Source organism: Protopterus annectens, chromosome 4.part0 (genome assembly GCF_019279795.1).
Source record: "Protopterus annectens isolate FY-2018-M chromosome 4.part0, PAN1.0, whole genome shotgun sequence".
Classification (NCBI taxonomy): Eukaryota; Metazoa; Chordata; order Ceratodontiformes; family Protopteridae; genus Protopterus; species Protopterus annectens.
In genome coordinates this window covers 3,173,049-3,189,745 of record NC_056733.1, presented here as the reverse complement: position 1 = coordinate 3,189,745, position 16,697 = coordinate 3,173,049, and the positions used below count along the sequence as shown (strand labels likewise).

General features: G+C 45.5%; 1 protein-coding gene across 1 annotated transcript in view; it reads right to left on the bottom strand.

Annotated features, from left to right (window-relative positions):
• Positions 1-16,697, bottom strand: part of SUZ12 (SUZ12 polycomb repressive complex 2 subunit) — a 2,970,550-nt gene that overhangs the window by 2,094,667 nt on the left and 859,186 nt on the right. Inside the window, exon 6 of the mRNA XM_044068039.1 lies at positions 11,332-11,417. Within this exon, the coding sequence (XP_043923974.1) occupies positions 11,332-11,417 (86 nt within the window). The remainder of the gene's footprint in view (positions 1-11,331; positions 11,418-16,697) is intronic.

Below are 16,697 nucleotides of genomic sequence, written 5' to 3'. Positions count from 1 at the left end.
ATCCTCATATGAAAGCGTGCAAGGGGGACTAGTATTATAGCTGCTGCCATGAGACCCAATGTTTTTAGGACAAATCTGGCCTGAATCTTTTTGCATCCTAATAAGACCTGCACATGTCGTCGAATGGCTAACACTCTGTCTACTGGTAGAGTCGCTGACATGTCCTTTGTGTTTAAGTTTGCGCCTACAGAGCTGACAGACTGACAAGGCGACAATGCAGACTTTTCGAAATTTATTGTGATGCCTAGAGTGGAGCATGTTTGGATGGTGTAGTCTCTGGCTAGCAGCAGGTGATGCCTGGTGGTTGCAGTAAGGAGTCAGTCATCTAAATATGGAAACACCTGGAATCCTTGACGTCTCAAGTGAGCGGTGACAACACCCTGGGGGCTGTGCCGAGACCAAAGGGTAGCACTCTGAACTGATGACTGGCTCCCAGCCGGAAGCGGAGGAATCTTCTGGAGCATCTGTGTATTTTGATACTGTAGTACACATCCTGAAGATCTATGGAGCACAGACAATTGTCCTGACCCAGAAAGGGTAAAATGGACTGTAGCGAGACCATCCGGAAATTCGTTCTTTGAACAGACCTGTTTAGTCTGCTGTGATCCAGAATGGGTCTCCAACCCACTGTCTTTTTTGGTACCAAAAAGAACCTTGAGTAAATTCCGGATCCTTGTTGGTCTGCTGGGACTGACTGGATGGCTCTTTCTTAGCAGTTTTGAAATTTCTTGAACTGCTTGATCCCTTAGATTGGGTGGAACATCTGGAAGGGATTTGCTGGGAATGTAGGGAGTGTGAAAGAAGGGGATTTTGTAGCCTTCGGATATGATAGAAAGTACCCATTTGTCTTTTGTTATACTTTGCCAGGCTTCTGGGTACAGCGATAATCTTCCCCCGACTGCCTCTGAAGGTGGGCAGCACTTCAGGGATGCTGGAAGGGCTTGTCAGAGAAGGATTCTCTTTGGCCCTGATTTTGCAGACCCCCCCCCCCCGCCCCTAGGGTGGCGTCTATTGTTGTCCCCTCCTCTGCCCCTGGAGGGAAACTCTCCACGTGTGTCAGGCATGGCTCCCTCGGATTTACGGAACCACATCTTCCCACTCTTTTGACCCTTGGGATACGGTCTTGAAGGAGTGGAAAAACGGACTCCAACGGCAGAGAGAGTCTTGCCTTCCTGCTCACACCTGGTAAGGGTATCCTTCCCCTGTGGTCCAAACAGAGCAGAACCATCAAAGGGGGTGTTAGTGAAAGATGCCTTAAAGGGTTCCGCAAAGATGCATAACCGCATCCAAGCGTGTCTCCTCAAGGCCACACCTGTGCCTGCGGCCCTACTCGCTCCATCGGCTGCATAAGAGATGAGCCGCATGGAAGAGTTTACTACAGAATTTAGAGTCGCCAGCTGGGAGGCAATCTTAGCCTGAGCCCCCGCAGCTGATGGATCTTGAAGGGCATCTCCTAACTCTTTAAGGAGATCCCTCTGAAGGCGGGTAAAATGGCACAAATAGTTCAGAGACCTCATGGAAAAGGTCACTGAGGAAAACATCCGCTTCCCATATCTGTCAATCATCCTAGATTCCATATTAGGGGGATAGACAGACGAAGAAGTTTCAGCCAACTCCTTTTTAGTGGCCGCTGCTACCACCATGGCATCAACAAGAACACCCTTGGTCAGAAATTGTTTGTCCTGAGGGGGGGTGATGAATTTCATGGGCCTACGGGGAGATGGTTCCATTGTGTCTGGTGCTGACCATGCCTTTCGAGCCACCACCATCAGTGGATCGAAAGGCGGAGACAACCAGGAGGTGGAGGGTCGGGAGCCAAATGCGTCCAGGAATACACTTATCCTCGGAAGGTTTAAGGGTAGTCCAGTTCCCCCTCTGCCTAAGGATTTCAAGGATGTCTAAGAAGACGTCCTCAGAGGGGGATCTCGGGGACCACTCCGACTGCTCCAAATCGGTATCTGAAGTGACAGACTCAGGGGAGTCAACATGCTTCCTCTTGCATTTTCTCTTTCGAAAGGGCTCCTCTGAATGAAAAGGGGAGGCCTCGGAAGAGGAAGATACACCCAATGGGGTGCCCTGGAGCGCTTGCTCCCCACGCTTGGGGTCTGGAGGAGGGGCAGAGGCAGGAGCAGGCACCATGGGGGGAGGAGCCGATGAGGCCGACCATGAGGCAGACTCAGATGCCAGCACACTCCTCATGACCTCGAAGGCGCCCCTTCCCGATGCCATAGAAGGCTCCGGCGAGACCGGAATCTTTCCTGGCATCGAGAGGGACAGCTCTGAAACCAATGTAGGAGCCAAACTCACCTGCGCCGAAGCTCCGAGAGGGAGAACGGGGTCGCACAAGGGTCCGATGACACTCGCCCCTTGGAGCCGAGGGAGTCCCGGCGCCCAGATCCCTCCAAGGATGGCACCATGGAAGAGATCGGAGCTGATGACTGCACCAAAAGTGGTGGTATCGGTGCCGACGGACCCACGGTTCCAGCCACAGCATGTTCTGGCTCCGAACTCAAGGGATGAGTCGAAGGAGGAACTATTGGAGAAACAGAGCCGAACCCTGGTGAGGGGGGCTGGATAGCATTTTTGCCAGGGCCTGCGACGTTAAAAGCCTGCTCACAACTCTCTTCAAATCATGGTCATTTAGCCTAGATGACAGAGAAGAGTGGGATCGATGACTCCGCTCAGATTGCAATCAGGGTGACCCTGGAGCATAGTGCATCTACTCCAATGATGGTGACCTGGAGCGTTTCCGACTTCCTGACAGTTCCGACAGAAGAGTCTGAGCCGACAGAGATAAGTACTTCGGCTCCAGTCAGAGCCAAAGATGACGGAGAGATAGGTACTTTGGTTCCAGCCGGAACCAAAGTTGAAGCAGAAGCCATACCCGGCGACGGCTCCGATAGCAGAGAAGGTTTCACTGACTGAGTCTTGGCCGGTGATCCTTCAGGTTTAAGCAAACCCCTCAGGATAAAGCTTATTCCTACGCTCCTGCAGGACTCAGACTAAAGGCGTGACACACCGAGCAAGAGTCCTGTAGGTGTAGGGAGCCCAAGCAGTAGACAAGTGTGACCATCTGTCAGAGACATTTTCTGACAGCATGAGTCACACTTCTTGAATCCCGACACTTGTGTCTTTAGACATTCCTTTAAAGGAAAATCAAATACAAATAAGTGGAGAGTAGGTAACTGAAAAAAAATACATTCAATTCACACAAGCTACCACACACTAACAGCACACACACACACACACACACACACACACACACACACACACACACACACACACACACACACACACTATAAGACCTACAAGTTACCACAATTTACTAAAAAGAAATCTTTTGTCCACCTTAAAAATAAAACAATGATAAGCCTCTAAACAGGGGTGGGGGAGGGAAAGGAAAAACTCTCTAAGGAGAAAAGTTTTGAAGGGGGGGTGATAAACACTAACAACTGCTATAGAATCTACTCTGAGCTATAACAATAAAAGTATACCTAACAAAGAACAATAAAAGTCCTAAATATAAGAACAAAGTGAAAATTATGACCTGAGCCAGTAAACGCAACCTCGTAGCTGAAGCGGCAAACGAGATCTGGGTATCTAGCACCAGGCATCATGGGATATAGGTTCATACTAGGCTATCTGCCCTAGGGCATTTATAAGCCTAGCCAGAGTGTGTGCGGCTTTCACCACCCCTTAGGATGAGAATACTATAACCATTAGTTTGCTGTGCCTCTGTCCAGCAGTGACACAGAGATGATTCCCGGGGTAAACCTACGATCTCCCATCCACTCGTCAAGATTTCTCTTGAACAGAGTCAGTGAGGGGCTCTGCCTCACATGGACTGGGATTCTGTTCCATACTGTAGGGAGTCTCTGGGTGATGAATCTGTCCCTCCAGCACGTCCTATTTATATCCGTGTTGAGGTTTAAGTCTCTTGCTCTCGTGGCTCTGGTGGATTTGGATTTTTTGAGGTGGAGCATGTCCATTAATTCTGGGTTGGACATGGCCTTGTATGTCAGGCACAGATCACCTCTGAGCAGACGGTATGCGACTGAATAGAGCTGGAGTTTCTTCAGTCGGGCATCGTATGACATATGTTTGAGCCCCTTTATCCTTTTGGTGAGGAACATTTGGGGTCTTTCCAACTGCTGCAGGTGTCGGGTAAGGTACATTCCGAATGGGGCGTTGTACTCAATCATTGGTCTGATAAGTGAAGAGTAGAGGGGTACAATGACCTCTCCTGATCTGGATGTGAATCCCTTCATGATCAGGAGGGCAATGTAGAAGGTCTTCCTAACCACTTCGGCAATGTGAGTGTCAAAAGAGAGGTTACTGTCAACTTGGGTCCCCAGGTCCCTGATAACTTAGTCCGTGTTTAATGGATTACCACCTATGTGGTAATTAGGGGTTACCTTGTTTTTCCCAAAGGGTATGACTATACATTTTTTGGCATTTAGCTTAAAGCCATGGCTCTGGCACCAGTTATCCATTTCTATGAGACCTCTCTGGAGGATGTCTGTGTCTGATGGAGTGTCAATTATGGTGCCCAGTTTGCAGTCATCTGCAAATTTTGTCAGCCATAATTCTCCTATGTTTGCCTGCACTTCAGAAAAATAAATGCCGAACAAGAGGGGGCCCAGGACTGAGCCCTGTGGGACACCGCTCGTGACTGGCTTAGAGTCTGACATGGCACCAGCAACTCTAACCCTGTGTGTTCTGTCCTTGAGCCAGTTTGCAACCCATCTTGTGACATATGGGTTTACATATAAGCTGGTGAGCTTTTCTATGATGCCCGAGTGGGGTATTGTGTTGAACGCTTTTGCTAGGTCAAGGTAGGCTGTGTGAACTGCCTTACCCTCATCAATGGCCTTAGTGACTGTTTCGAAAAAGTCGACCAAGTTCAAGAGGCAGGATCTGCCCTTGACAAAGCCAAATTGGGTAGGATCCAGTGTCTGTAGGTCCCCAATGTCTTTATTTATGAGTTCCATTATGATCCTCTCCATAGCTTTGCAGACAAGGCTAGTCAAGCTTATGGGGCGGTAATTTCCAGGGTCCGTAGAAGCACCGCCTTTGTGGAGTGGGACCACAGTTGCCGTACGCCATTCTTTGGGTATGTATCCTGTAGTAAGGCTAAGATTAAACAGCAGCCTTATGTGTGGGTTTAGTTCCTCATTGAGTTCGTGTAGCACATAGCCGGGGACACTGTCCGGTCCCATTAATGCTGTGTTTTTTGCTTTAGAGAGAGCAGCTCTCACCTGGGCATCTGAGATGTTTGGGAGGCTAGACTCTGGTGGGATAGATATTTCTCCTTTGGGGGGGAGGGGAGAAATTTGCACTGAACCTGTCTGCCAGTATGTTGGCAATGTCTGTGGGTTCAGTGATTTTTTTTATCATTTTGGACTAATTCTGAGCATATCTGGGAGTTTCCACCCAGGTTTCTAACATAGCTAAAGAAGGCCTTATGATTGTCTTTTGTGTCATTAGCGATTTTTCTCTCAAAGTTGGCCTTGGATGATTTTATGAGTGATCGTAGTTTTTTGCTAGTATTGATCAGAGATTCCTTCCCTTTTAGGGATTTTGCTCTGTCATGTAGTAGCTTTCTCCTCTTGTTGTAGAGTTTGTTTATGGCTGGGGTCCACCAGACCGGGCACCTGCCTTTGCTGGAAAGGGTCTTGATTTTATTAGGGATTGCTTGATCCATACATTCCTGGAGGTGCTCGTAGAAGGCATTTGTAAGGGTTTCAGCAGCGTGCGTTGTGGTTTCCACTGGCTCGGGGGTCTTGAAGAATACCACTCCAGTCTTAAGAAGTGTGAAGTTTGCTTTTGAGAAGTTCTTCACTGTGGTCTTTTTTGCTGGGGGTGGGGGCGGGATGTGGATCTCCAGTGAGATTAATTTATGGTCTGATCTCACCAATGAGGGATATACTTCCGGTGTGGAGCATTTTGTCCCCATGTTTGTGATGATCAGGTCTAGTATATTTTCTCCTCTTGTGGGAATGGTGACTAGTTGTTCCATAGCATTTGAGTTTATGAACTCCAGGAACCTTTGGGCTAGGGTGTTGGGGCTTGAATAATGTTCCCAGTCTATGTTTGGGTAGTTGAAGTCACCCAATATGATGGTGTTTGGAGAGACATTCATACTCTCCAGTGTCTTCAGGAAGGCTGTGTGGGTTTCCTGAGTTTGAGAAGGTGGTCTGTAGCATGTTACAAACTGTAGGGCAGTTTTACCTATGGTTAATTGCACCTGGATGGTCTCCGATGCTTAGATGCGTTGCCACTAACCTGGAGGTGTGGGTATCCTTTATGAATATGGATACTCCCCTCCTTTGTGGTTCGGTCCGGATTTTGGGGCGGGCATGATATGAGGTATAACCTGATAGTGCTGGGGTGCTCTCAGGAGCCTTGAACCAGCTTTCAGTCACAGCACAGACATCGATGTTCTCCATACTGAGGAGGGCTTGAGGGCATGCATCTTGAGGTTTAGACTTCTGGCATTGAGCAGTCTTACCCTTAGTTTTCTCCATTTTTGTTTTCTAGGCGGTAGGTTTATCATTTGAGCCTTGCCTAAAAAGGCACTATGGGGTGGCAAGAGCCTTTGCCAATATCCGGAAGCCCAGGGTGACAGGTGCAAGCCGTCCCTTGCGAAAGCAGCGTGGCTTGTCAAGCATGTCATCCCAGGCAGACAGACATTGGATCCCCTTAGAATGACACCAGTAATTAAGCCAATTATTAAAGCTGATCATTTTGTCTCTGTATTGTGGCATCATTCTTGATGAGGGTAGGATACTGCTCAGGGTCAGGGTCATACCGGCCTGGGCTACATAATCTGAGAGCTCCTCTATGTCTCTTTTCATGTAGTCCAGGGAGGTACATCTCAGGTCGTTCACACCGGCATGGACAATGACCGAGTCATACTTGTACTTGCTGTGGAGTGACCTGAGTGCTTGTGTTATGTGGCGGATTCTAGCGCCTGACAGGCAGCTTACTGTGATCGGGGGCCTCGAGCCAGTGAGCAGCTCTCAAGCTTTTGAAGATGGCAGAGTTGGAGACGAGGATCGGCTCCGAACCCAACCAGCAAGAATGAAGGCGAGATAGACAACTTAACATCAATACCTCCCTTCAAACTGCCAATGCCTTCATTACCTTCTTCACTGACACCATAAAATCTCTAGCCTACCAACTTGTCCACTAACAACTCTATTCTCCAAACCTCTTTACCCAATACTCTCCCAACATTCCAAATACAACCCATCGCTACCTCGTACATCCAAAAACTTATACATAAAGTTAAGCTAAGACATGTACTCCCTCTGCAGACCACATACCATCTGAATACCTGCAAAAAGCAGCCAAAGCAGTGGCTTATCCTATATCTATCCTTATAAACAGAACCATAAATGAAGGAACCATCCCAGATATCTGGAAAATCTCCCACATTATCCCTCTACATAAAGGTGGAAACTCCAATGAGTATTCCAACTTTAGGCCAATAGCATTCTTATCACACTTAGCAAAAGTTAAGGAAAAATGTATTCATCATCAACTTATTAACCACCTAACCCAACATAATATATTAGCTAAGTGTCAGCATGGGTTCAGGCCATTTCATAGTACCACAGCCCTCCTATCTTTCACCGACTTCATCAATAAAAACCGTAACATCCTCATCTGCACTCTTTATTGATCTGTCAAAAGCCTTTGACATGGTCAACCACCCACTACTCCTAAAAACTCTTGAATCCCTTGCTCGACACCAAGGTTGTTCACTGGTTTAAGTCCTACCTTAACAATAGGCAACAAGCAGTCCTTTGGGAGAATAAACCATCTTCCCACCTGCCAGTCTCCCTTGGAGTACCTCAGGGCTCCATTCTCGGTCCACTTCTATTCTCAGTATTCATCAATGGCCTTTACTTAGCAATCCCTCAAGCTACTTGCATACAATATGCAGATGAATCCACACTCGTATGTTCTGCCAACTCCACATCTGAACTACAATCCCAAACTCAGACAGTATTCAACTCAGTCGAGGCAAGGTTCCTAAAATGTTGCCTCCTCCTGAATGCCAAAAAAACAAGCTCTTACTCTCTACACCTAACAGTACGTTCCCCCCAATCAATTTCTCTATCAAATCAAATAATGGCACCATTATAACTCCAGACGTTCCCACCAAACTATTAGGAGTCTTAACTGACAACCTTACATTTGACAATCATGTAAATAACACTATAAAATCCGTAAATAGAAAATTGGGCTCCCTCTATAGAATAAAACCCTTCTTAACACCAACAGCCAGAACTACTATTGCCCACTCCCATTTAATCTCCACTCATCTTTATGCTTCCCCCATATATACTAACCTAAAGAAAAATAATCTCACTAAACTAACTCCTATAATAATATTGCCAGGTTTGCCACTGGGAACCCATTAAGAACTCACCACTGTCTTAAAGCAGCTTGACTGGCTTGAACTAAAAAACATTCCGATACTCTCCCAACTTACCACTGTTCATAGGATATTCTACCAACCTAAGAACACACCGATACTCTCTAACCTTATTACCCCCTATGTAAACCTCAATTCCTTACACTCTTCAACAAAACTACTAGCTAGCATTACCAAGTCTAATAATTTGGCAGGTGACTCCTTGTTTTCTAATACCTCTGGAAACAATCGGAACATGTTGCCATCAGATCTAACTGCAATTCCCTCCTTATCACTCTAAGCAAAAGCTGAAGCAACGTCTTAAAACACACTGGTTATGCCCTTGCTGTTACCCTAATTGTCTGCATTCTTTTTTGCCATCTTTCTCTATCCTCCCTTCCCCTTTACTTTTTTTTTTAAACACTACTTATCCCCGAGTAGCGGAAACTATTTTAAACTATTTCCTGAAAATAGAAGATGAACTAACTGTGAACATATTGTAAACAACCTCACATACCTTACTGTAGGAGTATTTTATTCCTTTTAAAGTTTCTGTATTTCTTAATTAGCTTATTTTACTGTAGCTAAGGCTCTCTATTTTTAACTGATGTATTTCTTTATATTTGTGTAAATATTTCTCTTTGAATATGGTATCTTCTTAGATAGTATGACTTTGGAACTACTGTTCTCTCATGTACTGTTTGTCTTACATTTTCATTTTTTTTTTCTCTTATAATTGTACATTATAAATATTTAAATGTTACTACTGGAGATTTTCTTCCTGGGCCTCTGCTGAAAATGGAAATATATCCAGTTGGACTAGCCCGGTTAACAAATGTAAAATAAAAAAATAAAAATAAATAAGGTAGGGGAGAATTTCAAGCATTGAGAGTAAAGAAGTTTGCCATGTTACCGCCTAGTGGCAAGCCAGTCCCATCCAATGAAGTGGACAGACAAGGATAATCAAAAGCCATGGTCTGGTGCAGGATGACAATCTTCTTCAATATTTGGATGAAGCTGTAAAGACAGATTTGGGGATTGTGGCCCAGAGGAAGACTAGTGCAGTAACAGCTACTTCCCTGATGGGATAGGAACTAGAGGGCTTCCCTGCCTCCTGCTGTCTTAGTGCTACCATTTTTTCTTGTGTAGCCTCTCTACCATTGGACTCCTTGCCTTTGTCCTATTTCACTAGAAAGGCAGTTCTTATTACATTTTCCTTAAGGACTCACCAAGTGGTAGCACCTGTCTGATGACGTGCAGCAACAGGACATGTGGAAACCCTAGGGAGTATCCCTGAGTTCCTATTTCATGCCAGCATAGGCATCATCTTTATCACTAAGGGGAAATAGCCTTCCTCTTGTTTGAGTGTTGATCCAGAGCAATCAACTAATTGCTGTCAGGTTCTTGTATGTTCTTTTGGTCCAGTAAACCAAAAGGAATGCAGACCACTAATGCATTGCCAGAAGCCTTAGCTTTAAATCGGGGGATGGCAGAGTGCCTCCATGAAGCCGAGATTCTCTGACCTAGGATGCCAAGGGATGTGGCCAACCCCCTTGGGTTCTCCAGAGTCTTCATTTTCAAGGGAATATCAGCATAGCTAGAACTCAAGTTCATGGACATGGCAGACTTACCTAACAGGGCCACTAATTTATTTTTGTACAGATACGCTTTGATAGCATTCTTCTGGCCCTCAAGAGTCTTGAGTATGAATTACTGTCAAATGCTGAAACTGATATGGTATTCTGAACACAATCGATAAACACAATGAACGCAGAAATCTTCACAAGGAGCCAATACCTGCAAGCATATTTACTACCTCTAACAAGGGAGGACATATCTTATACCTCAGTGTTAGGCAAAGACATCAGACCCGACTTGAGCTATTAGGATGACTAGACTTTAAAAATGAACTAGAAGGTCCCCAATGGGTTATTTTCTGTTCTTTGGTTCAAGCCTGGACCAATGGACTTATAAATATGCTTTCTTTACTGAACGGTGTACTGTACACATTCAGCAAATCTGACAAGAACGAACTGATGTTGGGAGAGGCAGATATCATCTGGATGCCATGCACATAAATGCATCTGAGGACAGGCAATGCGAGTCCAGCCAAGGGAAAAGTTGTGCAGCTCTGAAAGTTTTCCAAACATCACACCTTAGTCTATGGCAGAGTTCCCTAAAGTTAAGACTACAGCAGTGCTCCAGAGAAAGATAATCAAATATCACTGGGTCTTCCAGAGAGATCTTGATGGCAACTATTTTTTCTGGATGACAAGATCATCAAAAGCTTCTCCCTTTTGCACTTCTTGACTTGCAGGGCTGAATAGATGGCAGCTTACATTACATTTGCATGGAAGAGGAGGGAAAAACCAAAAACAAACCTTATTTAGTCTGCCTTCAACAACATTCTACCTACACTATTCTTATCTTCCCAGTCACCTTTACTTCACCGGTTCCCTTGCCTTCCTGAAAGCCCTAGTGGATTTCCTCTCCTTTACCCACTGCAACAGTTTACTGTACAAGTCAATAACTCTTTTCAAGAGCCAGTACTTCTGCAAATCCAAGGACTGACTGATCCATACAAATTGTTGCTTGTGCCCATCCCCCCCAGCCCTCATTTTTTTCCCTTAGGAAATCCACTACCCTCTTAACCCCTTCCCATCTCCACCCATCTCTGTCTTCATTCCATCTTCATGGCTGTCCTCTATTCTGTTTGCTAACAGTTATACATCACCCAAAGAAGTCAACGAAAGGTGCCAAATCTGCCTCTGTTTAAAGGGGTTGTAAACAAACTGCATACGTCATTAGCATGCTTCTATACAAAACCATCATTAGAGGAACCACTGTAACACAAACATGAAAGATGTAACTGTAGTATTTTTAACATCTACAGAAAAAAATCCTACCTTCCTTTTCTTGTGGCAGACTTTGACAAGCAGTACCTCCAGTGTTACAAAATGCTGTTCATTCTCAGAGTTATGTGATGGCTTATCTAGACATAAGCAAACAATTTTTAGAACACCAGAAAGCACAGAAAGACAATACTACAGGCTTGCAACAGCTCAAGGTATTACTAACACAAAAGCAACATCCTTTGGGCAGAAAATATTTGAATATTGAAAAGTTATTCAGAAATTGCCTGTGAAAACTATAAAAAGACAGACACAAACATACATGAGGGATAATCAAGGAAAAATATCAGCAGTGTTATAAAATGTGCTTAAAATAGCTGGGACTCTCACAAACAAAACTGAATTTCAATGGAGTGAGAAACCACCACCACCTCATATATAACATGACTCATGAAAGGGACTTGGAATTGGATTCTGGGAAGAAAAATTGTACGAAAGAAAACAAAATCACATTAATATGGCTGGATCAATGATGGCCATTTTGTGGGAAAAAATATTAAAATTTTATAGGCTGCACTCAGACCAACTCTGATATATGAAAATATTTAAAAAACAAAAACGGGAACAAGCAAACATTTTTATGCTCTAAGGTGGCATCTTCCTTTAAGTATACATATTCTTTATTTGTAGTTAGACTACAAACATTGTCAGCTAAATTACTTACCATCAATTGCTTCTATTACCCTTATTCTGCTTTCTTCTATTCATACTCTATTCCTTCCTAATATTCTTTACTTTTATTTTATTCAACTAACCTCTGCCTTTTCTCGAAGGAATACTATATTTTTCAGCAACTTTTCTCCCCCCCCCCCCCCAGAAACTGCTTACTTTTACAATCTACATTGTTTTTCCACTTCTATGCCATTCCCTCTCTACTTCTAAATTTGCCTTCTTAAATTTTCCTTAATTCATGTCAACTATTCTATGTAACATTTGTAGAATGGTCTCATTTATGTTACATAAGAACTTCCTTTCTTCCAACATTTAATGAACTGGACATTCCAGTGTAGTTTAATTCCTTTTCCTACACTATTAAAATCATCAAATTTCCCCCTCACCGTCTTTTAGCCCAAACTGTTTTACGCCCATTTAAGTCTGCAATTTATTTAGGGAAAAAAATTCAGTTTTTCAAAATCAGTTGCCTAAAGAACAACTCCCTCTTACCTCCTATGTTCAAATCTGTTAAACATGTTACTTCTTTATATTTTTATACCAGTGGGCATTTTTTCTTGTCCTGTTATCGCATTCTCACTTACAATTACCAAGTTTATATCCAGTAAAAAGAAGTTATGTCCTTACCATAACTTTCCATGTGGAGTGTTCATCTCGCCTTTGTTCTTACAAATGGGTGTCGGAGCCGATCCTCGGCTCAGAGTCGGCCGCTTAGCAAAGCACTGCATCAAGAAGCTCTAGACCAACCTACCTCCTACAATTCCCTCTGCCTTTACCTCAAATCTAGTTTGCAAAACAAGACCAGATCCAGCAATAAAAGGATACATAAGTACACATAAGGAGCAGTAACTAGCTGAAGCCAGTAGGAACAAGAGAGAGACCACTAGTGGGAGACAAACAGACCAGACTTCTAAATTTGTACGTTCTTCCAGACCTGAGAGTGGGAGGGTGGGGATGTAAGAACAAAGGCGAGATGAACACTCCACATGGAACGTTATGGTAAGGACATAACTTCTTTATGTGAGTGTTCAATCTCGCCGTTTGTTCTTACAAATGGGTAGCGTCCCTAGCTCCGTTACAGAGTGACTCACGGAAGAACGTTCTGAGCACAATGGAACCAAAGGATGCTCTATCCCTGGAAGTCCTATCAACTTTATAATGAGTGAGGAATGTATGCGGTTTAGACCAAGTGGCGGCTGCACAAATACTGTCCAATGGCAGACGAGCCGCATGAGCCAGAGATGTGGAAACTGACCTAGTAGAATGTCCCTTTGGTTTGGTGGGCAAATTCTGGTTTGAAGCAGAATACACGAAGGTTATACAATCAGTTAGCCATTTAGAAAGTGTGCGCTTTGTAACTGCCATGCCCTTTTTGTTGTCCGCAAAGGCTATAAAGAGTTGGTCCACTTTCCTATGGTCCTTAGTTCTATCCAGGTAGAATCTGAGTTGTCTATGAACATCCAATTTGTGTAACATATTCCAGCTTATTGGAGGGGTTCTTGAAAAAAGTAGGGAGCTCAATGGACTGATTAATGTTGGTAACCGAACAAACCTTACGGAGAAAGGAAGGGTTGGTGCGTAATGATACCCTGTCAGGGTGAAAAATTAAATATGGCTGCTTGATGGAAAGTGCCTGAAGTTCTGATACTAGTCTGGCTGAAATGATAGCTACTAGGAAAAGAGTTTTCCAGGACAAGAACTTTAAGGAACAGGAAGAAGCTGGTTCAAAGGGTGGTAAAATTAACTGGGATAAGAGTAAATTTAGATTCCAAAGAGCTGTAGGTAACCTAACTGTTGGTCTGAGATGAAAGGACCCTTTCATGAAGGCTTTACAAAGCCTATGAGCCATAATGGGAGCTCCACTTTCTCCTATGTGAAAGTTGGAAATAGCGGCCAACTGAACTTTAAAGCGGCAGTAGAGGCCCCTTGGTGAAACGGAATGGACAGGAATACCAAAATCTTGTTTAGGGGGGCTACTAAAGAATCCAAATGCTGTGTGTTCGCCCAGTGGACGAAACGTTTCCACTTACTGGTATAGATTTTAGTAGTGGAAGCCTTATGGGAGGCGACCAGAATGTCCTGGACCGCCGGAGAGAGAAGGTCAGACCTGGCTAAGTAGGGAAGTGGAGCAGCCAGGCTGCTAACTTGAGGGATAGGAGCAACGGGTGAGGAGCTCCTGATGAATGAGTCAGATGATCTGGCACTGGGTCCAGAATCCAGGGCTCCTGCATTTGGTGGGCTTGAAGAAAGGGGAACCAGATCCGTCGAGGCCAGAATGGGGCAATGAGAATTATAGTCCTCTCCTGGTCCTTGGCTTTCTGAAGAAATTTCGGGATCAGTGGTATAGGAGGGAAAGCGTACAGGAGACCCAGGGGCCAATCGTGAATCAGAGCGTCCCTGGGGACATCCCCTGGAGGGGGTAAAAGGGCAAAGTAGCTTCTGCATTTGGTGTTCATTGGAGACGCAAACAGATCGCAGCAAGGCTGGCCCCATTTGCGGAAAATCCTTTCCGCCACTTTCTGATTGAGGGACCACTCGTGAGGTAACAGGATGGCTCTGCCCAACCTGTCCGCTATGATGTTGGATAACCCTGGGATGTGCGTTGCTATTAGAAAGCGACCCGTGGACTCTGCCCATTGCCAAATTCTCATGGCCTCCCTGCACAACTGGTAAGACCTGGTTCCTCCCTGTTTATGTACCAGACTACGGACATGTTGTCCGTCTGTACTGCAATAGTCCCTAGAGGTAGAAGGGGGGAGAAGTGTTGCAACGCTAGAAACACTGCCCTCATCTCTAGAACATTTATGTGCAGGTTGTACTCTAAGCTGGACCATTCGCCTTGGACTGTCTTTCCCTGAAAGATGCCCCCCCCCACCCTATCAGGGAAGCGTCCGTGGTCACCGTTGCCATTGGGTTGGGTAACACAAACTGTCGGCCGCTGATGAGGTTGTGATCCTGTAACCACCAAGACAGGTGTGCTTTGCAGGAATCGGTTATGTGAATCTCGTGTGTCAGCGGTAACTGCTGGAACGACCACTGTGTGAACAGCAGCCATTGGAGAATTCTCATGTGTAGCCTCCCCATGGGAACTGCAATGAGGGAAGCTGACATGAGCCCGAAGACTTTCAGGATTAGTTTGGCTGGGGACTTCTTGGATAATAGTAGGAGAGACACGTGTTGTTGTAGGGAAGCTATTCTTGCGGAGGGTAGTTTTACTAGAAAAGAACGGGTATCTAGATCTGCGCCTATAAATGAAATATGCTGCGAGGGCTGTAACGCAGATTTTTCGAAATTTATCGAAATCCCTAACAGAGCACAAAGGCTGATTGTGTAATCCCTGGCCGGCATCAGTTGACGCTCGGTGGTGGCGGTAAGGAGCCAGTCGTCTAGATATGGAAACATCCGGAATCCTAGGCGTCTCAAGTGAGATGCTACCACTGCCATGCATTTGGTGAAAACCCTGGGGGCTGAAGTTAGCCCAAAGGGCAGGGCCCGAAACTGAAAGTGACTGGCTCCCAGCCGGAAGCGCAGGTGATCTCTGGACACTCTGGCCATCTTGATGTGGTAGTAGGCGTCCTTGAGATCTATTGAGCACATCCAGTCGTCCTTCTGTAAAAATGGAAGGATCAGTTTGTGACCATCCGGAACTTTTCTTTCTTCACAAATGTATTGAGATTGCTTAGGTCCAGAACTGGCCTCCAGTCCCCTGTCTTTTTTGGAACTAAAAAGAACCTTGAGTAAGTTCCGGATCCTCTTTGGTCCGCCGGGACTGGTTGGATGACTCTTTTTCTAGCAGCTTTGAGATTTCTATCGCTGCTGGTTTTCGCAGATGGGGTGGTACATCTGGGAACCGTCTTTGTGGTAATGGGGGAAATACAAAGGGGATTTTGTAACCTCTGGTGATAATGCTTTTTACCCAATTGTCAGAAGTAAGGCTTTGCCAGGCCTGAGGGTATAAAGCTAAGCGACCCCCGACTGCCTCCAGAGCAGGACAGTCGGGCCTCCTCTCAGGAGTGCTGGAAAGGCTTCCCAGGGATAGTATCCCTGTCACCTTGGTTCTGCGGACCCCCTCTGCCGCCAAAGCGGCGTCTTCCATTCCTGCCCCCTCCTCTGCCTCTGGGGGGGGGGCATCACCCTGTGTGCCTGGGAAAGAACCCTGGGGTTTACGAAACCACATCTTTCCACCTCGTTGCCCTTTGGGGTACGGTCTGGATGGGGTGGAAAAATGGACTCCGACAGCAGACAGAGTCTTTCCTTCCTGCTCACACCGGGTTAGGGTCTCCTTTACTTTGGGGCCAAAAAGAGTGGCACCATCAAAGGGGGCGTTAGTAAAGGAAGACTTGAAGGCTTCCAAAGGAGCACAGCCGCATCCAGGATTGTCTACGAAGAGCAATCGCTGAAGCTGCAGCCCTACTCGACCCTTCGGCCGCATACGAGATGAGCCTCATGTACGAGTTCACTATGGATGTAAGGGTGTTGAGCTGTGCTATAACTTTGTCCGAGACAGCAGCATCTGTATTACCCTGGAGGGTATCTCCCAACTCCTTAACTAGATCCCTCTGTAATCGTGTGAAGTGTGTCAAGTAGTTCAGCGATCGCATGGAAAAAGTCGCTGAACTGAAAATGTGCTTCCCATATCTGTCCATGGTCCTAGAGTCTCTGTTAGGGGGATGGACAGACAAGGAAGA